This window comes from Phragmites australis, chromosome 7, assembly GCF_958298935.1.
Source record: "Phragmites australis chromosome 7, lpPhrAust1.1, whole genome shotgun sequence".
NCBI classification, from domain to species: Eukaryota; Viridiplantae; Streptophyta; class Magnoliopsida; order Poales; family Poaceae; genus Phragmites; species Phragmites australis.
The window spans coordinates 24709477-24736198 of record NC_084927.1 but is presented as its reverse complement, the minus strand read 5'-3'; the positions used below and the strand labels follow the sequence as shown (position 1 = coordinate 24736198).

The 26722-nt window shown below is 45.7% G+C and overlaps 2 protein-coding genes and 2 pseudogenes across 4 annotated transcripts; 2 read left to right on the top strand and 2 right to left on the bottom strand.

Moving 5' to 3' along the window:
* Positions 1–1000: 1000 nt before the first annotated feature.
* Positions 1001–5450, top strand: LOC133924317 (probable protein phosphatase 2C 40). Of its 2 annotated transcripts, none has more exons than XM_062369793.1 (9): positions 1001–1357; positions 1485–1656; positions 1832–1982; positions 2096–2159; positions 2658–2765; positions 3236–3361; positions 3445–3692; positions 4520–4722; positions 4934–5450. In XM_062369793.1, the coding sequence occupies exons 1-9, from the start codon at positions 1124–1126 to the stop codon at positions 4978–4980; spliced, it is 1353 nt and encodes a 450-aa protein (XP_062225777.1). In that variant the 5' UTR covers positions 1001–1123; the 3' UTR covers positions 4981–5450. The 2 variants fall into 2 exon arrangements, with proteins under 2 accessions (XP_062225777.1, XP_062225778.1); XM_062369794.1 differs by having other exon boundaries at positions 4816–5450.
* Positions 5451–5601: 151 nt separating this feature from the next.
* Positions 5602–11704, top strand: LOC133925505 (probable fucosyltransferase 7; annotated as a pseudogene).
* Positions 11705–11939: 235 nt separating this feature from the next.
* LOC133924318 (mitochondrial uncoupling protein 3-like) lies at positions 11940–14567 on the bottom strand (annotated as a pseudogene).
* Positions 14568–14688: 121 nt separating this feature from the next.
* Positions 14689–25158, bottom strand: LOC133924316 (zeaxanthin epoxidase, chloroplastic-like). 2 transcript variants are annotated; one of them, XM_062369791.1, is made up of 16 exons: positions 24414–25158; positions 18360–18522; positions 18188–18262; positions 18007–18107; positions 17792–17907; positions 17457–17668; positions 17257–17348; positions 16944–17058; positions 16593–16696; positions 16364–16409; positions 16222–16286; positions 16020–16109; positions 15878–15932; positions 15583–15671; positions 15407–15494; positions 14689–15240 (listed from the first exon to the last, which is right to left on the bottom strand). In XM_062369791.1, exons 1-16 carry the CDS (start codon positions 25142–25144, stop codon positions 15154–15156), a joined length of 2229 nt encoding a protein of 742 aa, XP_062225775.1. In that variant the 5' UTR covers positions 25145–25158; the 3' UTR covers positions 14689–15153. The 2 variants fall into 2 exon arrangements, with proteins under 2 accessions (XP_062225775.1, XP_062225776.1); XM_062369792.1 differs by lacking the exon at positions 24414–25158 and adding an exon at positions 18944–20085.
* Positions 25159–26722: the final 1564 nt, after the last annotated feature.

The window sequence follows — 26722 nt, the reverse complement described above, 5'->3', positions numbered from 1 at the left end:
ACCAATCTACTCTCGCTTCTGTCCTTGCTTCATATAAACGTATTAATATGGGGTTCATGGCATGGACTCCAATAACCTTATAAATTTACTCCACTCTTACTCAACTAATAAGCTAGTACTAAATATATACACTCATAGACTCATGAGCTCTATCTAAATTGGACCAGATATCAAAACTACTCGAGTGATGAGTAGATAATGGCGGATGTGGATAGATAGATCTTTTTTTTTAGGATAGACGCTAGATTACCAAGTGCCAACTGAGAATTTGTAAGGCCAATAACGTTTCTTCTCGTGAGAAGACCTGGACTAGTGGACTCGTCAACTCTAGTTGAGAGCCATAAAAAAATGGGGCATTTGATTCTTTATCATTTGCTATCTAATAGAGTGGAAATTTATCATTAGATTCATTATTATAAGCTTAGCTATTATAGATTTAGGAGAGTTTATTTATCATTCTCAATGCGAAATTTCTATTTCTTAGATTTATTATTATAGATTTAGAAGAGCCCATTTATCATTCTCAATACGAAATTACTACTCGTAGAATAAAAATAAATAAAATATTTCTTAAAAAAAGCCGGACCTCGTCTGCGGCGACGACCGCCTCCAAGACAACTGTGCTCCCACACCCAACCAACCAGCACGCACCCCGTCGTCCTTCCCCACCTGACCTACCTGCCGGCTGCCGCGGCCGTTAAAAACGCACGCGCCCGCGCCCGCGCGCGGCTCAGTTATTAGTGCGCGCCACCCTGCCACTTTTGCGGGAGAGGATTTACCCGAGGCGCGGCGAGGCCAGGCCGGCGCGCGTGGGAGCGGGCTGGATTTGCGCGTCTTGTACCGCGCGCCCCATGTGACGACGGGTCGCTGGATTGGCCTCTCTCCTCTCTCATCCCGCAAAGCTACAGCAACGCGCCGAGCGGGGCCGGGTCCCGGCCAAACCCCAAAAAGGCGAGGCGAGGCGAGGCGAGGCGGCAGCAGCAGGTGGAAAGGGGGGGGGGGGGGGGGCGAGTGCGTGCTCCCCGACCAGACCAGGCCAGCGCCAGCGCGAGTGGCGATGCTGCGCGCCCGCGCCCGATCTGCTGCCGCTGCCGCTGCGGCTGGGATCTGACTGTGACCAAGGATGTCGGCGTCGCAGGGCGCGGCGGCGAGCGGGAGGCGGCCCGGGAGCGTGGCGCTCGGGGACCTGCTGCGGCGGGAGGCATCGGCGGAGCGGTCCGCGGCGGCGGGAGCCGAGCAGCCCCGGGTCGCGGCGGGGCAGGCCGGTCGGGCCAAGAAGGGCGAGGACTTCGCGCTCCTCAAGCCCGGCTGCGAGCGCCAACCCGGCGCGCCGTCCACATCCTTCTCCTCCTTCGCCGTAAGCGCCGTTCCCGATCCGCTCGCCGCCTCGATTTTTCGCAATGCTATGCTTCGGTTTGCCTCCTCTCCGCGACCTGCTCTGCCGGGGCGCCAGATTCTGAGAAGGGTGTTTCGTTTGGTCGCAGCTGTTCGACGGACACAACGGGAGCGCTGCCGCGGTCTACGCCAAGGAGAACCTCCTCACCAATGTGCTCAGCTGCGTCCCTGCCGATCTGAGCAGGGACGAGTGGCTCGCCGCGCTCCCAAGGGCGCTCGTCGCCGGATTCGTCAAGACTGATAAGGATTTCCAAACAAGAGGTAAATTGTTTTTTCCATACATGGAAATAATCGATTGAAGGCCTTCCTACCAAGTACTGTACTACGCAGTGCTACTACTTCAGTACCTACCACATCTGTTACTCAACCTGGCATCTCTAGGTGATTCGAAATGAGTGTGTGCATGGTTTGGTGCACTAAATTGTGTATCTTTCAGCTCATTCCTCGGGGACAACCGTGACCCTAGTCATAATTGATGGGACCGTTGTAACTGTTGCCTCAGTTGGCGATTCACGTTGTGTCCTTGAAGCCGAGGGTTCCATCTACTATTTGTCAGCTGACCACCGTTTTGATGCTAGTGAAGAGGAGTAAGATTGCTTTCTCACACAGTTTACTGTTGATTGCTTTCTCACACAGTTTACTGCTATTCTCTTGTCAATGGTATGCTTGGCTCTTATCACTTGTTGGCCTTGATTCACAGGGTTGCACGTGTAACGGAATGTGGAGGTGAAGTTGGAAGGCTAAATGTTGTCGGTGGAGCTGAGGTTTGCTCTTTGCCTTTTGTGGTCACCCAAGTTTTCCATCTAATTTACGCCGTTGGCGTCCAAAGAGCTTTCTTTTTGAAAAACAGCCAAGAGAACTTTCTATTGCTGAAGTTTTTCGGTGCAATACTCTATATGTTTCTTAAAGTTGTAGCCTTGAGCAGTTTGCTATCTGATAGCGACTGATTTGGCGCATAGCGAGCTATTCAACATTTACAATTTTCATTGGGTCAGTGGGGCTTCATTTTGTGCTGGATGGTAGCTGGATGCAGTTCTTGGATTGACCGACAAATCTATACTTCTGCAACTACTATCCATCCTATTTTTAATTATTATCTGAATTCATGTGTCTAATAAATCGACCTACCTATGAGTATCCTCTTGCACATTTCCATACCTTTATATATTGGATATCTTCCATAGGTTTTCCTTTACAGTAGCATCATTTGATTTGTAGGTCTGACTCATGCCTTTTTGTTGATTCTGTTTTTATCCATCCAGATTGGCCCCCTTAGATGTTGGCCAGGTGGTTTATGTCTATCAAGATCGATCGGTGATCAGGATGTAGGTGAATTTATCATCCCTGTCCCCCATGTGAAGCAGATTAAGGTAAACTGCCCTAAAAGTATCTTCACACCATTTCTGGAGAAAACCAAATTCTGCTTAACATAGTGATAGCAGATTCAAGTACCAGAAATTCTGCTGTTTTGATATTCTTATTATCTTTATCATCTGTATTTTTGTTGTTGTTGTGAGATCTTCCTTGTAAATTTGCTAGAGTTCGAGGTCAAACTGAACATTTTCATGTATCTTTAGATTCTCTACAAGACTACAACCATATTCAGATGCTAGCTCATTTTGTCAAGCTAGATATCTTGAATTATTTATAAACTGACCGCTGGTTGTTTCATTCTCATTTTCTTTGTTTCCAAAGTTTGTTCATTGTTGTAGGTCTGTAATTATGTTTTCTTTCTGAGGATTATTCAGTAGTTCTGTGATCTTCCGCAAAGTAATACTTTGTCCGTTATAATTTTGACCATATTTTGAAAAATAATACTGTCTTGTAATGCTTGCTGAAGCTGTCTAGTGCTGGAGGTCGGCTTATTATTTCAAGTGACGGTGTTTGGGATGCTTTGACTGCGGAAATGGCTTTTAGTTGTGCACGAGGACTTCCTCCAGAGGCTGCAGCGGATCAAATTGTCAAAGTATAGTACCCCACTCCGCCCCTTTTAACATGTATCCTGAAATCCTCAAAATATACTGTTCCTTACTGGTGCACTCTTTGCAGGAAGCTGTGGAATCAAAAGGATTGAGAGATGATACAACTTGTATTGTCATTGACATAATACCACCAGAAAAACTAAAATGCACTATAGAATCTCCAAGAACGCCAGGAAAAGGCCTTGGCCTTCTTAAAAATTTCTTTTTCAGGAAAATGACATCTGACTCATTATCTCTTCCTGATAAGGAAAATTGCTCTGAGCCAGGTTTGGTGGAGGAGGTCTATGAGGACGGATGCCCGTCCCTTTCAAGGAGGTCTGTACCCTTACCCCATCTTAATAACAGATGCACGATAGTTTGCCAATAATTATGTTACAGCCTTAAGCTTTCCAATTATTGAATGGACTATCATTTGGGGAGCACTTTTCACTACTGGTGCTAATATGCCTGTAGTTAGGCAAAAGGATTTGGTATTTGTTGTTATTTGTGTGATGCCATTTGAGCCTGGAGTTTTTACCTTTTCATAGAACACCTTGTCATGTTCAACTGAAGGGATCTCTTCTGAATGCAGAAATTGTATGTGCTGATATATAAACTATGTTAAATTATTTGATAATGGTGGATGCCATACCTCGACTATAAAGTTTAGTTCCTGATAGAGCATAATGGATGTGGTTGTGAAGTATATAACACCTGTAAAAACTATTCAAAGAAACCAGGGTGTTGTACTTTTGGGCCAAATCGCTAAAGACAGGTAGTGTTACAATTTGGGCCTTTGGGTGCTACACTAGTACACACTGTTATGCTAACATGTCATCAAGCAGACAGTCTTCCTCCCACACTTCTCAATCTAAGTCATAGCTTTGACTGCTTTTGTAGTGTCTCCATGTATTTTCTTTTTTGAATTCCCCAAGATTAATAAATGAAAGAAAAATACAAATAGATGTTTTTTTAGATGAAATAAAAATAGATGTTTGAAGTTTGATTGGCAACAATACTAGCTCATTAAGAAGTAACTATTGGTCATGGCGATTTTGTCAAGCTTGTCTTCTCAAAACATCACGTGGAGTTGGGAGGCTCAGAAGCATCCAAAATTTTAGATCATGGTGCCATGTCTGACATTTGATTTCCGGTGAATGCAGGCTAGATTCTGAGTATCCAATCCGGAATATGTTCAAACTCTTTGCATGTGCAATTTGTCAAATTGAGTTAGAGTCTGGTCAGGGGATATCCATACACGAGGGTGTGTCAAAACCAGGAAAGCTGCGTCCCTGGGATGGTCCTTTCCTTTGTCACAGTTGCCAGGAGAAGAAAGAGGCAATGGAGGGAAAGCGTCACTCACGAGGTATTACCTTGTTCCAGACTTCCAGTTTTTTTTTCCCCCATACTGTCTATCAATTCCGTTGGCATGTTTGTATTACTATTCCCGTATCCGCAGATTCCTCGTCAAGAAATAGCGGGTCAAGCGAATAGTGACCAAGGCCAAGAGTCATTTTGAAGCAACCAACTAACGTCCCTCAGGGTTAATGCGTTTCTGGCATTTGGGATTCTTGCAGAACTTCTTGGTTACATGGATTATCATGCAATTGGATGGGATCTATAACATGGAATAAGCCAGCTGTTGGCAGGTGCCTATGCCTATGTTTATGTTGAAGAGGTTATACAGTACCGAAGTGTAGGAAGCAATTCGCCTATTGATACCAACATCTTCAGTGGGGCTTCTGGCAGTGGAACATACAGACCAAGAGCTCGTTAGTAAAAGATTGTCCACAACCGGCAATAAGCATATAAATTATTCGTCGTATAGAGGTGTGACAAATAGCCGCGACTTTGTAATTGTCGACTAGGGCTAGGTATGAGATCCTATAATTCGTTAGGGCAGACCTCAAATTAAAGGTCAAAGTAGCCCGGTAACTTGTAGAATCTCGCCCTATCTTCTCATGATCCAACTCTGTAATTAGCATTTAAGGTGATTTTTGCAAACCGCTATGATCCTGGGCAATGCAGCTTTTGACGAGTGTATAATGTAAATATGCATGGTGCTTGGGAATTTTTGCTTTGTGCCGCCTTGCATAGTTTCATGTGATGCTGCTGCTACTTTCTCTGAGACCATTGCTGCCATGCTAGTTTTAGCCGATGGACTTTGGCACAATCGAAGCATTGACCCTGCAAATCCGTAATGTAATAAGCAAGCTGCACTTTGAGTGCACTTCCCGTCAAAAAGAAGAAAAAAACCCAGTCCCCTTCCCTCCTAGTAGCCAGCAACGTACGTTCCTAGCTTGTCGGCAGTGATGGATGCAAAGAGGCTTGGATCCCATTCCCGCCCGTCGTGTCCTCGCACGGCAGCACGGCGGCTGCCGAGCAAGATCAGACCCGGACACTCGTCGGCGGTGCGGCGGACGGTGGTGGTGATCACGGTTGGCGTGATGGCCGTGCTGCTCCTGGCCGTCCTCTTCGGCCCCCGGTGGACGCCCTCCAGCGGCGCTGACACCTGGGTCTCGGCTGGTGTCCGCGCGGTTCTACAGTACTACAGGAACATTTGTACAAAACAGTTTGGAAAGCCCGTGTAAGATGTTTTTTTAACCGACTGTAGTTTAAAACCGTTGCACTATTACATTAGTTTTAAATTAGAACCGTTGTACTATTAGATTAACACAGATGATTCTAAATTGTTCGTATATTCATTTGTACATATAGATCTATGTGAATAACTACTTATACTAATTATTTATATAGTACTGAATTTATATATTATTAAGTTTATACAACAATCCAACATAGCATATACACAACATATCAAAATGTTCCTTCAAACATCAGAAGCAATCCAGCACAAACTCATTCATACATACACAGAAGACTTTATTCAAGAGATCATACAAAAGTCATAAACTCATTCACAAACTCACTAAGTCATTATTTTGATCACTATTCAACAGATCAAAGTCATTCACAAACTCACTAAGTCACAAACAGTTAGATCCTTGGCTGCTCCCACCATCCACGCCTCTGCCACCTCGTATGGAGGCTTCACAACGCAATTGACCTTCATATTTGTCATTTTCTGTAAAAAAAATGAGCATATGTCACAATATCACAGTGTTATAAACAAAAATAAAATGCACTCACTACGTCATTATGCCTTAAAGTTATTGTGCTCATGAAATTTATCAATCTCCTTTATAATCTGTGCAAGTATGAAATGGATGGGTCGCATTTGAATACTCGTGATTACATCCATGTCAAGCGTATTTGTAGAAAAATTATGTCTATAAAATGAAATTAAAATAGTTAGACTCAATAAAAATATAATAATGAAAAATGTATTTTAATATACTATAATAACACTAATCGGCAGATATCCTATTGAACTAGAGCCAACGATTTTCATCATATATTGAGCAATATAATATCCTCATAGGTTGTTGTTCGGTGGCTGCTTATGGCACTATATAAATTTGTTTACGTACATGGTAAATTTAGTTCTACAGAATACATATTACAATAACGATTTATGTACGACAGAGGAATTATTATTGAGAACTTATGTTGGTGGGTCGTATCGAGTTTTTCTCTTCATACAAGCCTGCCCTTTGAAACATACTTTGCGAACGCTCTTGTCAACAAATCTGTTAAATTTGAATACCTCTATGGGTCGTACTCCCTAAGGTCGAAGTATATATAGTGTTAATTATGTAAAAAAACATACAAACTAGCATCTAATGTTTTGCATAGTTACGGCAGAAGAACGAGGTCCTTCGTTCTACAAAGCTCTCCATGGTGTCGATGATGAAATCATTGACCTCCACTGGTGAGATACTGATCGTCGGACAACAGACAACCTGTGGTTGAGGAATCCGATTTTTAGATTCTCATTCCTAGCTTTTTGAATCATAGGTCTACACTATTAGTATTAGTACACGCAGCTTCAAATATGAATCGACGATTCCAGTTTGAAACTTTCTGTACTATGAATTTTAGTACATATCAAACTATTTCAAATAGGAATTATCTGTACTAAAATATAATGTCACACCAACTCGAGATTGTTCCTCATTTTAGTTTGGAACTATTTACGATAATATTTACATAGACAAGTACATAGACCGTTCTGTACTTAGGGTGTTCTACTAAATTATTTATGTAATAGTGGTCAACGCCGGTATGTACCTGATATTCCCGCGTAACGTGTATAGATGCACTCATCGTATTCACACGTGTTGTGCACTTCCAGTTCCTAAGCTACGTGCATGCAGATCTGCCCCTGGTAGGGTCCGAGCAAGGCGCAGATCCGTTGGCGACGGTGCCGGATCCCCGTGACCGGCTCTTGGGTGGCCTCCTCTCGCCAGACTTCGACGGCCGCACCTGCCTCAGCCGCTACCGCGCCGCGCTCTACCGCCGGCCGGCGCTGCACGCTCTCTCCCCCCACCTCATCTCCGCTCTCTGCCGCTACGAGTCCCTCCACAGCCTCTGCGGTCCCGGCACCCCGCCTATGCGCGCGCCGCCCAACGCCTCCTCTTGGGTGGCCTCCTCTCGCCAGACTTCGACGGCCGCACCTGCCTCAGCCGCTACCGCGCCGCGCTCTACCGCCGGCCGTCGCTGCACGCTCTCTCGCCCCACCTCATCTCCGCTCTCCGCCGCTACGAGTCCCTCCACAGCCTTTGCGGTCCCGGCACCCCGCCTATGCGCGCGCCGCCCAACGCCTCCGTTCCCTCCTCCTCCGGATGCAGCTACGTCGTGTGGACCCCGACCACGGGCCTCGGCAACCGCATTCTCTCCATCACCTCCGCCTTCTTCTACGCGCTCCTCACTCACCGCGTGCTCGTCCTCCACAGCAGCGGCAACGACCTCTTCTGCGAGCCGTTCCCGGGCACCATGTGGATCCTGCCGCAGAAGGACTTCCCCATCCATGAGCGGCTCACCGTCCACACCGACGAGAGCCTCGGCAACACGCTGAGCCGTGGCGAGGCGCCCCCGTGCTGCTGCTGTACGTGCACCTGCTGCACAGCTACAAGGCGCACGACCGGCTCTTCTTCTGCGACGATGTGCAGGGCGAGCTGCAGCGCGTGCCATGGCTCGTGTTACAGGCGGATAACTATTTCACACCGAGCCTGTTCCTGATCCCGCGGCACGAGCGGGAGCTCGTGCGCATGTTCCCGCGTCGCGCCGCCGTGTTCCACCACCTCGGTCGTTACCTCTTCCACCCGAGCAACACGGTGTGGGGCATGGTGACGAGCTACCATGGGTCGTACTTCGCCAAGGCAGACGAGCGCGTGGGCATCCAGGCGCGCAAGTTCAAGCGGGCGCCCATCTCCACCGACGAGCTTTACGGCTAGATCCTCTCGTGCGCGCACGCGCGAGAACATCCTGCCCGGCGTTGCCGTGCCCGCGGGCACCGCCGGGGGCTTCCACGGCGGCCAGCCAGCGAAACGCAAGGCGGTTATCTTCGCGTCCCTGTACAGCGAATACTCCGAGAGGCTCAGGGACTGTGACGCCCGTTTTCCCCCTCCATCTCTTCTCTCTGCCCACGTCGTGCCGCAACTGTCGCCGAAAAAGCCGCCGCACGATCTTCACACCGCGCCCCTCTCCGCAACCGCTCCTCCCGTCTATATAATCCAAATCAAACCCTCGGACGGACCTCCTCTCACCACACCGCGCTCAAAGCCCCAAATCTCATCGAGTTTACTCCCCCATAGCGCCTTCACTCCGTCGCCGAACCTTCCCCGAAGGTTGCCGCCGTCGCCGAGCCGTTGGAGACCCCCCCCCCCCCGACGCGAACTTGCCCCTCAAACGGGTTCACCGTCGTCTCCTCTCCGCGTTCCGCCGCTCGCCGTCGAAGTCCGGCCACCGGAGCTCAACTCCGGTGACTCTCTGGCCAAGCACCACCGCACTGAGCCCCGCGCCGCCGACCAGAGGAGGAAGACTCAAGGTGAGCCATCCGATCTTGCAGCAACGGCCACGATTAGATTGCAAAATACCTCTTCGCTAGCCATTCAGATCAAGCCACGTGTCCTCTTTAACCCAATCAGCTTATGAGAGCCACGTCAGCGCCATGTGTCGCTCACGTGTTAGCTGCGTCAGCCGAGACGAGCCGGTCAGCGTCCACGTCAGCGTGATGATGTCATGCTGACGTCATAAATAGGGTTTTCTAATAAAAAATAAATCTGTTAATTCTTTTAAATATGTACTTTTGCAATTAGGTCCCTATAATTTTATGATTTCACAAAATATCCCCTGACAGCCCTGTTATTTTACTTTTAGCCCCCTGAACTTTTAGTTAATTGCAAATAGGTCCCTGGACTTTTACAAATCAGCCCCTAGAATTTTCTATTTTACAAATTAGCCCTTATTCTTTTTCAGAAAAGCCCTTGTAGCTTTAAACCCTCATAACTTTTTCATACGAGCTCCATTTTAGACGATTCTCGCGCTCCCGCGATCGTAGCAGCGAGTACTTTCCGTTAGTAGGCTTTTTATAGCACATTGCTTCTGTTTGGTGCACTGTTCTTAGTATTTCTTTTGTGTTATTTGTCGGAAGTTCCTGCGATTAGTCAATGATGTTCTGGAACAGTTCGAGTGACTTCAAGATCAAGATTTCGACAACACTGAGCAGCACTTCGGAAGAAGGCAAGTGTCCTTGAACATCTTGCACCTATTTTTAAGAATTTATGCTAGTTGTTTATCTTTCATTGCATGTTTGTCTAAATTGAAAACCTATGAATAGGGTTTACTAGCTTTTGTCTGAATATCCTTGTCGCCATTGATGAGTCATGGGAAGAAAATGGTAGATATGCTAGCCGCTGTCCGGGTTGGGTTAGAATTTAAACTTGACTAACGATTATGTAACATGAATTGGGTATGATAACCTTCCGTAGCAACATGGAATAGAGATCCTAACAGGGTGGTTGTTATGTGGATGGTGCATGAAGGCGCATGTGTTGTGCCGCACGTTAGGAATGTGTCTGTTCCTGTGTGGGGTCTTAAGGACCGGTTCTTGAAGCCTGTAACCCGGCATAACAGCACAACTATGAGGCCTATATGGGTACGGCCTGGCTAAGTAATTAGTGCCCTTCAGATTCTGTACGCACCAATGGACGGTTAAGTGGCACAAGAGGGGGCCTCTGTAGTGGATGAAATCGCTGTTAGTGGTGAAATCTTAGTGGGTGCATATGGATTTGGAGGCGCTTTGTAAAGTCCTTGTAGTGAGACCCCGGCTCTACACCCCGGAAGTGTGAAACAAAACGGGAATCACGACTCGTGGGTAAAGTGTGCAAACTCTGCAGAGTGTAAAACTGATCGATCAACCGTGCTCACGGTCAAGAGCGGCTTGGACTTCTTCTTGATTAGTTGGGATTATGATTCTGGTATGGATGGTCGGGTAACCAGGTAATGAGATTATCTGGTGAGTTATGGTAGCCGGATATGGAATATCTAGTGAGCCTGGTAGTCGGATGGAATCCGATGAGCTGTTCTTCTTGTTTAAGTTATGTCTTCATACCTAGTAAATAGGATGCCTGATTCTGGGAGTTGTAGGTTAATGATGCTTAGTGCAGTAAACAAGTGTTTAACTTTTTTCTTGACTTAAGCCCTCATGTCATATTTTTCTACACTTGCGGAGTACGATATGTACTCACACTTGCTATTTCCAAAAATAAATGCTGCTCAGTTGGAGAAGACTACACAGAGATCAATGAAGCTGAAGACTACAATGAAGATGGAGCGTCCTAGGTCGCGTTGCCCCCAGTCGATTGCTTGTGGTGTGCCCTAAAGCTTTTGTTGGAGTTTTCTTGAGTTCTTCCGTTGCTATTCAAAATTCTGGTAATTGTTTCAATAAAGTTGTTTTTGTTCGATATAGAACTGTATATCACAGATATATCACCGTATGTATGATGAAACTGATCCTGATATATATGTGGAATACGTCTGATTGTTCTTTTGAAAAACCGGACGTGACAGGGACCTGTACCATGAGCACGGGGCGGTGTGCGGTGAGCGTGTTCCAGCCGACACACCTGGCGCGCAACGGCAACACTTCGGTGACCGGCAGCAGAACCAGAAGGCGCTCGCGGAGATGGTGCTGCACCACCGCTGTCTCAACGTTGGGGTACGTCAGCCAGGGGCTGGCTGGGCTGAGGCCGTGGGTGCTCATGGGCCCCGTCCGCGGGAAGGCGCCCGCCACGCTGTGCCAGCTGGCCCTCACCATCGAGCCGTGGTTCCACGCGCCGCCGAACTACGACTGCCGGGCGAAGGCCAGTGGTGACACCGTCAGGATGGTCCGGCACATCCGGCACTGCGAGGACTTCCCGCAGGGTGTTCAGTTGGTGGAGTGAGCTACTGTTATGGCGTTCCATACATCATACGTTCATGTGTTTCTCATTATACTGTGATTAAAGGTGACGAGTAAACACATATGGCAGAATTTGGAGGATATAATTTCTCACGTGGGGTTATTGCTCACCAGTCACCACAAATTTGCAAGTCAGCAATGTATGCCAAAAAAAAGAAAAAAAGAAAAAAAAAGATGAGCTTGAGCAAACAATGTTGTAAAGTGAATAAGTAGCAGCATTAAGAAACGCAAGTTGTTTGCATTTATAAGATGTTTTGTAAATTGTCAACATACAATGTGAAGCATACCAATTTCATCCCCAATTTCCCTGAGAGTCAGTAAAGGATAAAGCCCATGGTCAAGTGAATAGGCATGAACCTATATCGTATATGAAACCACAATGAAGGTGCAGAAGTGTAAATTTCTGTGATCTAAAAGCCTCTCGTATGAAAAATCACCCATCATTATCAGAATGATGAAATACCTGACACTCGGCGCAATTTCTTGTAGGAAACCCAGAAGACAAACTGCCACGGGCGAGCCTCGCCCATGTAGGCAAGAAACCCTTCCACAATGTTGTTACGCCCTCATGCCTGACGGTCTTGACCAAACAATCGTAAGAATTCCTGTATAGAACTTTCCGTCCTTGCCCTGGTTCATCATCCTAGTTTTGATTACATCCGCTGGGCATCTCAAGGTTGTTGCAGACAGTCCAGAGGCGACAGAGGCCAATGTGTGAGCATACAGATTATCATCACAAATCTGCTTGCGGATGATGAGATGCTTTGCCTGATCATAGCATGTCAATTCACCCATGTTGACAAGAACCAAACTCCTAGAAAGCTCTCAGCTCGTATGATTTTCGCGAAGGCATCTGCGATTCCAGTGTACCATGGTTGAATACCTTAGCCCAACAGTCTGCTGTCTGCTTGCATCCTAACCTTTATGAGATCAGCAGGGCTTGACACCACCTGCACTGCAGAATAGCAGGAACAAAATTACCTATGGTGTTACATAGCAATACAATGGGCAAATAAATTGTACTAGCTAGCAACTTTTCAACTATCCTAATTTTACTTCAGCAGTCAGATAGTATCAATACTGATAGTAGAACATCCTTTTTCCACAAATGTCATTTTATCACACAAAAATGAGTATCCGGATGGTTTCTGTTGCTCAGCAATGATCTCTTTTAATAGGGCCAATCAACATATGCAGGCCTATTCATTCCTATTCAACCATTGAAAAAAAAAACTAATCCCAGGATCTATTTGGGATGTCTATATTGATTTCCTGTTCCATTGGTAAACCTAGTAGTGAGGGCTAATCTAGGCCTGAATGAGAGTGCTAATCAAGTCATCTTTCTATATTTTGTCAAACCATCTTCATCACCATCATGGGCATCACCAGTTGCTCCAGTATCTCCCCGTCCAACGCTATATTTGCTACCCTCCAGTCACGTTGAGGTACATCTGTACAAGTCTGGATCTAGATCCTGACACCCTGCACCTTACTGCTTTCTACAAGTCTTCATCTAGATCTCACAGTCCATCAAGGCCTTGTCAGCAGTACCGAAGGATCTGATTAAAGTACCTTTGCCAAGATGGCCCTGTCAGCTGCCAGACCAAAGGGTGTTGGAAGCAAATGGTCATGGTATGGGGTTTAAACACAAGTGCATATAGATGGCATGGAGCATATTCTGAAGTTGCTGGCTTCTCGCTGCTGCTACTGCTCGATGTGGTCATCGACTCATTGTGCCATGAACAGCCGAACAACATATCCAGACTGAGGTGTGCTGCTTTGCATCCACAATACTTCCATACGGAGGCTGATGATGACTCAATGACAGAGATCACTTAAAAGTGCCTCTCTTTTTCTGGGCTAAGATGCGTGTCCTTGTATAATTTAATAGGTAGGCAACAGGGAAAATGATGATGCTTAGCATTGTTTGAAATGAATAGCTTGAAAGTAAACAGAAGCATGTGAATCAAGCATAGTTTGAATCAACATTTTGCCAACTCTCCAAGTACAATTCGAAGTTTTAAGACCTACTACCCCTAAAGAAGTTCTCACTACTCACACTGTGAGTGAGGACATCACAACCTATCTACAAATCTCACCTAGAATTTCAAGTTTATTATTCATAACTCGCCTGATCCCGCCCCCCCCCCCCCCCTAAGTTACCTTTTGTGACCATCGTATTCGCATTTAGATCAATGGGTTAATTGAATGGATGCTGATCTAATGGATAGAAAAAGTGATTTATGACGAAGAAAATTTTACCTGTGCGGCAACGCCGGAGACTCCCCCAGCGAGCGCCTTCTCGAGAAGGCCCACCTCCCGGTCCCCGCTTGCGAGGGTGGACCGGAAGTGCTCGTAGCCGACGATGCGAGCGGGGTGTACAAGAGCAATACGGCTGGGGATAGGCCTCGGTACATCCCGCCGTCGCGGACGAGCTCGCCGGCGACGCGGATGACGCCGCCCCCGGGGCTGCGGTGGAGCTGGAGCCGCGTCTTGACGGCGTCGACGGGGAAGGTGGCGGCCTCCGCCGCGGCGGCCGAGACCGACGAGAGGGAGACCTTGGCGAGGGTCCTGTGGCGGCCGTCCTCGCCCTCGCCGCCGGCCGTGGCGCGGGCCGACATGGCTCCCGGAACCGGGAGCTGGTAGACGCCCCGCGGCGTAGCGCTGGGTTTCTACCAGCCGGATCGGGGTCAATCTGGACCGAGCAGAAGTGATCCAACGGTCCACATAAATCCTCCGCGCCCCACTAGTTGTCGTTCCTCGCGTTAACGGGCTCGTCTCCACGGCGGCGGGCGGCAGCGATGCCGGAGGCGAACGTGGACGCGGCGGCTGCCTGCGACGCATGGCGATGGCCGCCGCGTTGTCCCGTCGATGCATGAATCACTACTCCCCGTGGAATGTACAAATTTTGCAGGACTTTGCAAGAATTTTATAGGAAAACAGAACAGTTCAATTCCCACATGAGTCAAAAGAAATCCTCGTGTTTCAGCGAGATAATGCTCGACGACGAACACGTCATATCTTATCTGACTCAAGGTTAAGCACTATAGTATCCGTATATTACATGACCATTGCGTTACAGTGTTCGTGCCGTAATTACAACCTGCATTCTTGATGCACAAAAATTTCGGTGATGGTGCAACAGTGTACACAGCCGGCAACAGCTAAATTGCCTATCCCTATTGTACAACTCAGCTCTTTTCGTAGAACTGAAATTCTCCCTATTGTACAACTCAGCTCTTTTAGTAGAACTGAAATTCCAATTCGTTAAGACTGGTGTTCAAAATCTGGGTTGGGATCTGTTTGAATGCAAAATTCACATTTCCTTTTTAACGTATCTTCTATCTCCTTTTTGTGATGCAGTGTCGCGTGTTTACCGAATGCTGTACAGTACAATGTGGCTGACGACAGGGGTCGCGCTGATCTCTCCATTCATGCTACCCGAAGGACTTGCTGCTGCCCCCCTCTTCTTGCGGATTCGTATGGGAGCGTGTTCAGCACCTTCACCCGGAACATGGCCTGCAGGTTTGCGCAAGTCGATCAGGAATCAGAATAAAAGGTTTCACAACAATTCAGGCCTCAACTAGCTGAACTCGATCAGCTGAATTACTCGACACATAAGGGGAACAAACCAAATGTGACGAAGAAAAAGCAAAAGACGGTAAGAGGGAGTAAAGTCAGCTACCTTCTTATCGGAGCCAAACTCAATGACATCAGAGGGGTGGAAACGAACTGGGAAGTTTGGTGGCATGCGGTAACGTCTACCTTCATTGCTGATGGTAACATTAAGGTGAATGAGTAAAATTTTGTTACTGAAATTCTAGAGGAAAATCAAAGAACCATGCTGCTTTCAGAACTTACTCAGTAATCCAGGTACCATGTTCACTTCCCAGATCAGTCAAATAGAAAGCCTTATTCTTGCATGTGATAGTAGCATGGGTTGCTGATATCTGCAAGGAAGTTCAGAAAATTGAAGGCTGGTACTAGCATGTTTATGGACAAAAAGCCTTGTGTTGTGATGGTAACATTTTTATTGACAAAAAGAAAGAAGTGTTAATAATTGACACGGAATAATTTTCGGTCGTCCTGTGACAATACAGTACCAAGCCTGAAAGAAGTCCAATAAAAAGGCCTGTCATCATTTTACTTAACTAACCTGTGGCAAGGGCAATGTTAGGGAAGAAGCAGAGTCACTGGGATCTGATCGGCTTCTGCAAAAGAAAATGCATTTTTTTTATTCCAGAAAGCCTTGATTCAGTGCAATTAGGAAAGACAATATTTTTTCTATTTAGACTTACCCAACAGAGAGTGACCTCTGTTCATCCCTGATTAAACGAATGGGTTGCAAGCCATTGCTGTTTCCTGCACTTGTGGGGAAGAGGTACCATCTGCAAATAGTGTTAGTCTAATAAATACTTTTTTCAACGGTGCTGAAATCAAGGAATAAATCAAACATTTTGTTTAACTAAAATGAAACTAGTGAAGAAGCTAAGGGCGTACTCTCCACCCATAGCTTGTTCCAACGCATCGTCATCCTCAAACCATCGATGAAGCTGGTCGTTTGCCTTCAGCATGATGCTAAGTGTCAGTAAAGATTACATTAGGGTACCGACTCATATTTATAGTTCATATAGAAACATACCTTGTCAGAAAGTCGGCAGCTTAAAGGTCTTCCTTCTAGCTTATAGCTGCACATCAATGAAAAGTTTCAATATGATGAATAACATATGGTAAGTAGGAATTATGGAGAGAGGGCGGTGTTTATTTTTTTGAACGGGGCATCTAAAATCAATGAAAACCTACTACTATTGCATATGTGCTTGAAATGAGAACAAATGAAGACAAGGTTAATTATAGCTCACAAGAATCACCTGTTGCCACCTAGCACCCAGCTCAGCATCATAGGCATGCCGTACTTGATGAAGAATCTCCCGCCAACTCTCCCAGGATGTGGTATCCTCAACTTCGTCAAAAACTACAGATGACAAATATCCTCATAAATATCAAATAATTTTAAAATGTAGTTCAAATAATTTCAGTATGCAGTTCTTCAGTGATGCTCTTAGGAGGAGGATAATGAGACAATCTAATTCGAAACCTTGTTTCAGAAATACAATTAAATTATCCGTAACATACTAGAAAACTATTTTTTAATCTGGCTGACAGACAGAAACGAACTCTGTGCATTGATTAGTATAAAGCCGTGTAAGTTTATGACATACCGACAAAGGTCCTAGACCAACACCCAAATATGGTCTATAAGTGGTAGCCATGATTGCTGCCATCCTTGCCAATCCATGTATAATAGCAACACGCAGCCTTCTCTCCTTCTCATAACTGCAGCCCCAATATGCAAACAAATATTGTGCCTGTCAGTCAACTATGTAAATAGTACAGACCACACCTCAAAATCCATACAAGAAAAGGATAGCTTTGAAGTTGAATTCAATTGAAGCATTGAAATACAATCCAGTGGACGCTGGAAGCAACACTATCTAAATACAACCAACATGCTACAATATATGAAGTACTTACCGCTTCAAGGAAGAAACTATGTCCATAGGAGTTCCAGACTTGACACTCTCCTGCCAGGACTTCTCAAGCTCTACAGCCAGCTGGTAACCATCCTATGAAGACAAGTGCAAGGGAGTTATCACGGTAAGTACTAGATCTCAACACCAAAACATTCCACTATGATAACAGTGATTCCATAGCCATGGCAAGAAATTGCATACCTCAATAGCCATGCAGCCACCTTGACCCAGATTTGGCTGCATAGCATGGACAGAATCACCAAGCAAGGTGACACGACCTTTTCCCCAATTCATTGTAGGTGGGCGGTCATATATATCCCGGCGAAGAATTGCTTCCTCTTCAGTTGCATCTATCAGATCTATGACATTATCGCACCAACCGCTGAATATCTCGAGCAATCTTTTCTTTTTGCCTGTCAATGTTTAGGAGATGATAAGCATATCAAAAAAATACTGTCCTCATTTTCATCGTAACTAACGATGAGGAAGGATCCATTTCACGAATTAAGCATGAAAACTTCACTCTAAGCACTCACCATTTTCAGGGTCAGTGCCACCAGCAGCTTCTTTGTGAAAAGCATACCATTGCATTTTACCAGCACCGACATCTGAAGAGACGAAGTATTGTTTGTGACCAAGAAATACCCGGTACCTTCAACAGAGGAAAAAAGAGGAGGGCTTTGTTATACCACAATGAAAGTTCACAATCTCTGAAAATGACAGTAATCATTCTGGGATCCATGCGACATACCCAACTGTGTCAATATCAGGAGGCACGAAGTCTGCGATTCCAGTGTAGCAAGTGTAACCTGAATAAGTGGCTTCTGAATGCCCAAATAGTGTCTTCCTTACCTATCCAGTGAAGAAAAGCTCAAGCAAATCAGGTCTCTTTTGGGCTTGTTTCTGACCAAAAGGCAATGTAATCCTATTACCTTTGACCATATTCCATCGGCACCAACCAAAAGATCACCTTCAAATCTTCGACCATCCTCCAATATGGCAGTAACCTACACTCATCCAACAAACACTGCAATATTAGAGACCTGCAATATTCTTAGCCAACTTTCTGCTGACATGGCCACTAAAATACATTTGCTCATTCACCTTATTGCCGTCATCTATAAAATCAACCACATGACTTTCATTCAATATAGCATCATCGCCAACTGCACGAGCAAGAATCTGCTGCAGCGTCATGCGGCTAATGACCCTTGTGACCGGGAGCCCTCGCTCAGCTGCAGGAGTAAACGTATCAAACTTGATGTACCTGAATACCAACTTGGCACTGTCAAATGGATGCCTCCAGCAAAACAATTGTCATCTTAAAGCTAACCAACAAGTAGACATAGCATGGAAATGCAAACGAGGCGATAGAATAAGCACGAAAAGATTTCTACTGCATTCACATCAACATCAGCAAATAAAAACACATTTTTTTTGGGAACTATACCCTTTTTTAGAACAAGCAATAGACTTGCTTGTCAACGATAGATAAGCCATGATCTACTAAAGCAGGAGAGCATTAAAAAAAGTCCACTAGAAATCCTAGAAACCCTTCTCAGTTCTCACCCTAAATTCCCACTAGAACGAGCCAAAAAAAAAAAAAGGTCCAATCTTTCTCGACGCAGAGACACAAACAAACAAATACGAAATTTGCTCCGACGCCGGAACGACCTTGCCTCCCTTACCAGGAGCCGGAGACGCCATCGACGATGCCGTTGACGCGGTCCCCTGTGATGCACCCGGCGTCCAAAACCTCGTCGGCAGCGGCGGCGTCCACGGCCTCGAGCGCCGCGAGCGCGTTGCTCTGCAGTTGGATCGGGCCGCGGCACCTCCCTTCCCCGCGGATGGCGCTCATGTCCCGCTCCAGCACCAGCACCTGGAACCCCTTCCGCCTCGCCGCGAGCGCGAACACCAGGCCGCCGATGCCGCCGCCGGCCACCAGGACTCGCGCCTTGGGCTCCGGCGCCGGCATTGCCGTGGTGGCAACGGCCGACCGGGGGCGCCTCGTAAGCCGAGAAAGGCCACGCGTTTGCGGCGCGGACGGGGAGGGGAGGGCGAGCAGGCGGAGAGTAGGGGTGCGGCGGGAGGCCGGGGAGGCGGAGGGGAGCAAGATCGCCGTCGGAGAGGCGGGCGTGGAGCTCGGCATGGTAATGGAGTGGAAAGCTTCTCTTCGTGGGAGAGACAGAAGCTGGGTTTGTCGCCGGTTAGTCTTCAGTAAGCTCAGCTCAGTGACTGAGCATGTAGCTTGAGTCAACCACAGGCAGCTCAGGAACTGAACTACTGTCCTTGCTACCTCAAATCTTCAGTAAGCTGGCATTGGTTCTCAGGTAGACTGGAGAGCTGGGAACTGGAATCGCGTAGAGAGAAGCTCTGAATCTGAAGCACTAGAGAAGATAACGAATTTTATGGGGGACAGGCGCGGGGCGTACGCGCACGGCGCACGCGTCGGTCATTACATGAGAGGAACGGAATTTTCAGCTGAGCGGAAACCGAAACTGCGGTGTCGCTTTCAGCTTGCACCGACGAGTGAGGGCCGCGGATTGGTGGAGGCTTTGCCTTGGAGGGGGACGGGTTGGGCGGTCGTGGGCGGGGAGGGGATGTGGCGGCCGTGGGATGCTTGCAGCTCGGCGCAGACCGCGTGGGGTCCTGTTGACCGGCCGACCAGGCCGCGCGGCGGATGCGCACCACCTACACCTGCACTGCACTCCTCTCATGGCAACTAGGCAGCGGCAACTCGATCGTTTGGTCCCGTCGGGCGGGGCGGTTCGATCGCCGTGGACGGCGCAGCGCGTCCTCGGTCTTGAGTGCGCACCACGTGTTCTGGTCGTGAGGTCGGCAGATTGCTAGTGGAGGTCACGTCGCACGTTCCTATAATCAAATCGTGAGTTCAGGCTAAGGTGGTGTCCAATTGTATACGTCAATTGAGGAGAATTAAGCCGAGCCAAGTCATAAATATTATATTACTATTTTAGTGTTAAAATAATTAATTATGTTCGTTTTAAGATCGTGAAATTATCATATTAATTAGAAGAGGAGAAAAGGATATAGAGCGATCATTGTTGCAAACATTTAATGGTCTATATCAAACTAAATAGCTCATATCAAATATGATTAATAAGTAGTTTAATTTAAAATTATAAATTATAAAAAATTAGTAGTTCGATTTTCATACGGTTCGAGAAACAAATATCTAAATAAAGAGTCCAAGTAAAATAAAATAAATAATAATAATTTAAATTTGGGTTAGAATAGTAAAAAGAATGATCCATACCAAATATAGTCTTAAAAAATCAAATTATTATAAAAATCAAATACTGAAATAAAGAGTTCATGTAACTACAATTAATCAATAGTCAAAATTTATAATAAGATTTTTTTAATTCTTACTAAGATAATAAATTAAGAAGCATTGTATACTCAAGATAGTTGCATCATCCAAACAGTAGGCAAGGCATAATACGCAAATAAGGTAAAACCTATTTTGATTTTAGTTGGGACGACTACACCTGACGCACAATTTTGAATACATGTGTATGATTCGGCTACAAATCGAATCAATACATGTGTATGATTCGGCTACATGTTTAAAACATAAATAATTTTCTCTTTCACTACCATATTTTTTATTTATTCTTCTAATTTTATGTGTTTTGTAACTAAATGATACTAACCTCGTAAAAAAGCTAAAAGACTAACTTTTAATCAAATATTATCGTGAAAAAATATCACAGCAAGGCTAGCCATGCTATTTCACATGAAAAGAAGAGTGTTTGGTTGGTTGCATCTGTCTGGCAAAATTAAGTTTTTATTTGGTTAACTGAATCTGAAGTCGTATGAGCGGATGCGAGAGTTGATATTGTAATTAGTTACTCATATGAAGATGATTTCGTGATACTAACAAGTGAGAATAACTTCATGGGCGAATGCAAAAGCCTATATCTATCAGGTCAGGCTACAGAGTGAAGCTTGAATTAAAAAGTCTTATGCCATGATGAGACCGTCTATTTGCACCATCAGATCAGGCTGCAACAGTGAACGTAGCAATCAAAGTGCTTTTTTTAGTAGTACGTATCCGCTGGATCAGGATGAGGAAGATCAGGGAAACCAAACACATCCTAAATAAACACAAACTAAAATAGAACGGAGAACAATGCTAACTTAAATGGTTCTAGCAAAATACTTGATTTGTTTGGTTTGATCTTGGTAATGTTTTTCATGACATTGTTTTATCAGGAACAAGGGTGATGGAACCGATAGAGAAGAGCTAAAAGCAAAAAAACAGCTCGAAACTCCTGTGATGACATGATCTCAAACCCAACCCCCCAAAGATGGACAAGCTCGAAGGGAAGAGGAAAATGTTGGATGAACCAGGTGCCAAAGATAGACCACGCTGCCTTTGCTAGCGCCAAGGACGTCAAAGATGTGCATGCTCCACCTCTTGGAATGGGATGCCACCCCGCTTGCGAGGGCGAGCCGGTGAGGGGGCACTCGAGGCCGACCATGGAGGCACCGAGGCTGAGGATCTTGGAGCCACCATGCGCGAGGGTCTTCGCGCCACCCTTGGCTTCACCGGGCATGTAAGTGGAGGCCACCGCCATTGCTTGGAGGGAGAGGGTGGCGAGGCAACTGCCATCACGCCCAGGTGTGAAGGGGAACCACAAGCGGCTAGGGGTATGATTGGTTGCTCGCATGTCCTGTTGTCCGTATGGATCGTATATGTAGATTGAGTGAAAACAGGTTGAGCGGAGTCATACTTGTTGAAAAGAAAAGTTTTTGTTAGGTGTATCTGTCTGGACAGGCTGAGCTGAGTTTCTATTTGGTTGATTGAATATAAGGTCGCATGAACGGATATAAGAGTTAGGATTCCAATTGATTGCTCATATAAAGGTGATTTGTGATACTGATAAGTGGACCTGTATACATGACGCACATTTGCGTCCGTCGAGCCACATTTGCATTCGTCGAGCCATTCGCTCAGCCAAGCTATGAAGGAAAGTTAAAATCAAGCTTCCCTCACGAGCCAGGTTGCGGACGCACATTTGCATTCGTCGTGCCAGATTAAAACAGTGTATACGAGCAACTAAACACGCTTCTCTAATATTACACGCATCCACCAAACCTGAATACCCTTATGCAGACAACCAATCACCCTCTAGTGGATGGGTGGAAGCGACGAGAGGTGGTAACGATCTGGTTACAGCTAATTTTTAGCGGAATATGATTTGTATAGCATCTTTATCTGATTGCACATGATCTGATTATTGCCCTATCAAAAAAAAAAAACAAGATTGAATGTAATCAGATACTCCAACAAAACACTATTTAAATCAGTGACGGACACATAATGAACTACTAGAAGACCCATCTCCTTCTTTCTTCCCAACCCCCTCTTCTCTCTTATTTCTCCTTCCTCCCTATGGAGCACCAGACCCCTGATCTAAGTTGCAACAGCGAATAGATAACTGCATGCTCGTGCGACCCATCCGGTCAAGTTACTGAATTTATTGGTTGTGTTCCGAGATGTATACCGATAGCTGCACTTTCTAGCCATGGGCCTAGGATAGTTCGAGTAGGTCCAGAACTACCCTATGATTTTGGCCTGTTTTTTTAAGAGTTCCCAGCTCAGGCCAAAAGGCCAATTCGTGATGGGTCGATCCAAAAATCGGAAATCCCCATCGCCCATCCCGGGATGGCGAGGTGTCGGCCGAATCCCCACCGAGGTTAGCTTCTAATTTGTTTTGGTTATGGAGCTTCAGAGCTTCACTCAGCGATTTGAGAAACATGAGTCGTCATCAATTACAAGAGTATGCAGAAGTGGTGAAGCTAGAGCGAAATAGAAGGGTGCAGTATCTTATCCACATATAGCTCTATGCTCGACATCAGCTTGTGCGGTATGCTATGGGTGCAGGAGTTTGAACCGTAGAGATACGATAGAGGTAAAAATTTAAGAGTTAGTATTGATTTTTGATTTTTGTGTGGATGCATCCACATACCGCCCCTGGTATGCATAGAATAGCCAAACGTACTCGATGGAGGAGATTAAGGTTGTGTTTGGTTGGATAGAGACTTTTGGTTTTTGGCTGAAAAGCTGATTTCTGGGTTTTGGTTGATGGTTTTTTGCTATTAGTTTTTTAAATAAATTTTTAGTTTCTCAACACATCGAAAATCAGAAATACTTCTTTCAACTAGCTTATCAGCTTTTAGTTTATTCTCTTAAAAACTAGTTTTTTAGCTTTTTAAAAATCAATTTCTACCTATTTGATTAGACTTCTGGCTTCAAAGAAGATACTAAGTCTTAAAACTTGCATAACCCTCCGTGAGGTTGAGCTTGTAAATGACAAGCTTCCTTAGGTCCGTCAGATGATGAAGGTCCTCTGATCCCCCAACGATCTCGATCCCTGACAGTATGCACAGGCCCTTCATCTTCTTCTTTGTCAAATCTTCAGGAAGCTTCAATACCTTGCGTGTTCTTTTATTCCAAGCCTGCTATTTTTTCCCCTTACGACTTAGGAGAGGTTATCTTCAGCTATACAACTTTATCAAACTATCAATCAATTTTGTACACATTCTGATATGCATTTGGACTGTTGACAATACTAACTCATAAGTTCTTCCCTTACTTAGGTGGGATATTCCGTTGTTCTATATGTCCATAAGTGTTAATGATATGATGCATGTGATTGCTGATGAATCAGATTACGTTTCTTTAAGATGAATCAGATTATGTTGATTGCGGCACAGAAAAATGCAAGTGATCCCCTTAGGCTGCAGCTTTCTAGATTTCAATCATTTCCTCTTTGCTTGTGAGATTTTTTTAGTATTGTAATATAGTCAAAATATAGTATTGTAATTTTTGAAATTCGGCAATAGTCAAGTTCGAACTTAGTTATACTTGTGAATTTATATTGTAGTCTTTGTAAAATTCAAACTTATTTATTAAATTTTTGATGTTAAGAACTTTTAATATATTTTTATATTGTACTTTTAACAAATTTTATACTTGTATATTGAATTAAAAAAATTTCCAATCGGCACGCCCAGCAATGAAATCCTGCTCCGTCACTGTTTCTAGCAGCTTGACACCTAGTAACAGCAAGTGCACTAGTGTGCAAGCGAACGGAAGGTCAAACTGCTGCACGAAGAAAATGGGCGTACCAGGAGCCGGACATGCCGTCGACGAGGCCGTTGATGCGGTCCCCGGTGACGCATCCGGCGCGCATGACGTCCTCGGCGACGCTCATGTCGATGGCCTCCAGCGCGGCGAGCGCGTTGCTCTGGATCTGGATAGGCCCACGGTACTGCCCTTCCCCGCGCACCGCGCTCATGTCGCGCTCGAACACCGTCACCTCGTACCCCTTCCGCCTCGCGGCCAGCGCGAACACCAGGCCACCGATGCCGCCTCCGGCCACCAGCACCCGCGGCTTCCGCGCCGCCTCGCCCGCCGCCGGCGCCTCCGATGCGGTCGGCGCGAAGGCCGCGTCGTGAGGCCGCATTGCCGCCGTCACCGACCCCCTCGCGCGCGCCCGCAGTCTGTTGCCGCCGAAGCACTGCGGCGGGTGCGGAGCCGAGAGCGCGTGCTGGTGCTGCTGCGGTTCCTCGTGGCAGAAGAAGAGCGCGGAGAAGTGCGCCTTGGCGGGGCAAGTAGCGGAGAGGAGCGCCATGGGCACGCACGCGCACCGAGAGTGGAGATAGCTAGCAGCTTGCGAAGGAGAAGCCGTTGGGCAAGGTGGGGGTGGAACGGGGGAGGGAGGGGTGTTAAGGCCGTGCTTCTTTGCTTCTAGAACTTTGCCATTGCGCTGGGGTTGTGGAGGGAGGACGACGACGACGAGGAGGGGAGCTGGTGGTGGGGTGGGGAGGAGGAACCGCAGCCAATCACTCGATTCCATTTGGAAGGTCGGATCATGCTGGCCCGGGATTTTATCTTGCCATGTCCTCACCATCCTATGCGGGGCTACTACACTGGTGTGGTCACAACTCTGTAGCTGAGCGTGCAACAGTAGAGATAGGCACTCAGTTACTCCCCCATTTTACAATGACCGTAGCCATGATGAAGCTGGAGCTCTAAACGCTCGAGTGTATATTTTAACATATATAGATTTAGATGATGCATATATTTAAAATTATGATATGTATATAAAGTAAAATTAAATTGTTAATAACTAATGTGTTATTTCTGATGCTGGTGCAATTGGGTGAGGCAATACATGAACTCACAAGATTGTACGACAAATCTCTTGATTCGGGATTAGAGGCTCATGTAGAGTAGCGACTGATAGTATTCTCTGTGCATCAGCAATTTTTTAATCACGTCGGTTTTGATTGTTTTGGTTTGAAGGTAGGAGTTTGTGCAAACGTTTGTGCAGCATTAAGCTGCCACAGAAGATCACCCAGACAACTAGAGAAGCACGCTTGGAGACGTGGCAAGTTGCTACGTCATAGGAGAGTGGAGATCTTTCGCCTGCATGCCTATGCCTCCATCCGATTCCCCACACGTTGGGCCCGTCTACGACAGTGATAGTTCCAAGATATTTCATCTTCTTCTCTGTTAGAACTCGATTGGGATCATGCGATCCCACCGTGGAGCGAAGTCAGCGTGAACAGTTGGATCACTACAGTGTTTTGGCAGAATTGCTACGACATTGTTGCTACTTTGCTTTTTCTACAGTGTCAACATCACTATATTGTTCATTTTCTCATGATTTCGATCCGTTAGAACTCAATGGAACAGTAAGTTCAAGAATGAGGGAGCGAATCGGTTGTTCATTCATTTGACTGGTGTGGGGAGATGCTTTACAATCATAACTGCCATGAGCGGTTTGCTCTTTGATCATATTCTCGTAACACTCCCTCTTGTCAAAAGATCATCATCTATATAAGACAAGTTGAATACTTTTAAAAATTATGTGAGAAAAATATGAGATATATATCATAAATATCTTACTTGACAATTAATATCAAGATCTCTATTACATCTTGAGGTTTCATTTCAGCAATCACTGAACATCTACCTGATGTCTTGGTGATACCCGAGACAACCAAATATGGAGTATTATATTTCTTAAGGTATCATCTCCATTCGGATCTAAAAAATGAATGCATGATGGAAGAAGATTTACTTGCTCTTTGGACATCTCTCAAATAGCATTATGATCAACAAAAAGCTATTATTCTGCCTGAAGTAACTTACGAATGATCATACATTCGGTTTCAAGATTTCAAATATGTGGTACATTATAATTCAGATGTTCATAAGATCTGCTAAAAAATGTGCTTACGTGATCTACCCATCTCCGACACGGATATGATTGAGAATATATTGTCTACTTTCCTTCCTACCAGCTAATAGGGTATTACCATAACATTATCATACTCAAAAGTACACAAAGTATTCTAAATTAATTTATACATTACTCTAGGTAGAAAAACACGATGGACTTATCATGAAAAATCATCAATCAATAGTG

Bases quoted from the DNA above. Each gene is read 5' to 3' on its own strand.
- LOC133924316 (XM_062369791.1), bottom strand. From the start codon at position 25,144: ATGGAATCGAGTGATTGGCTGCGGTTCCTCCTCCCCACCCCACCACCA. The intron at 17,059-17,256 runs GTAAGTACTTCA...TTGGGGCTGCAG, and splicing joins ATAGTTTCTTCCTTGAAGCG to TTATGAGAAGGAGAGAAGGC. The intron at 16,110-16,221 runs GTACGCCCTTAG...CACTATTTGCAG, and splicing joins GAACAAGCTATGGGTGGAGA to ATGGTACCTCTTCCCCACAA.
- LOC133924317 (XM_062369793.1), top strand. From the start codon at position 1,124: ATGTCGGCGTCGCAGGGCGCGGCGGCGAGCGGGAGGCGGCCCGGGAGC. The intron at 2,766-3,235 runs GTAAACTGCCCT...TGCTTGCTGAAG, and splicing joins CCCATGTGAAGCAGATTAAG to CTGTCTAGTGCTGGAGGTCG. The intron at 3,693-4,519 runs GTCTGTACCCTT...CGGTGAATGCAG, and splicing joins TGCCCGTCCCTTTCAAGGAG to GCTAGATTCTGAGTATCCAA.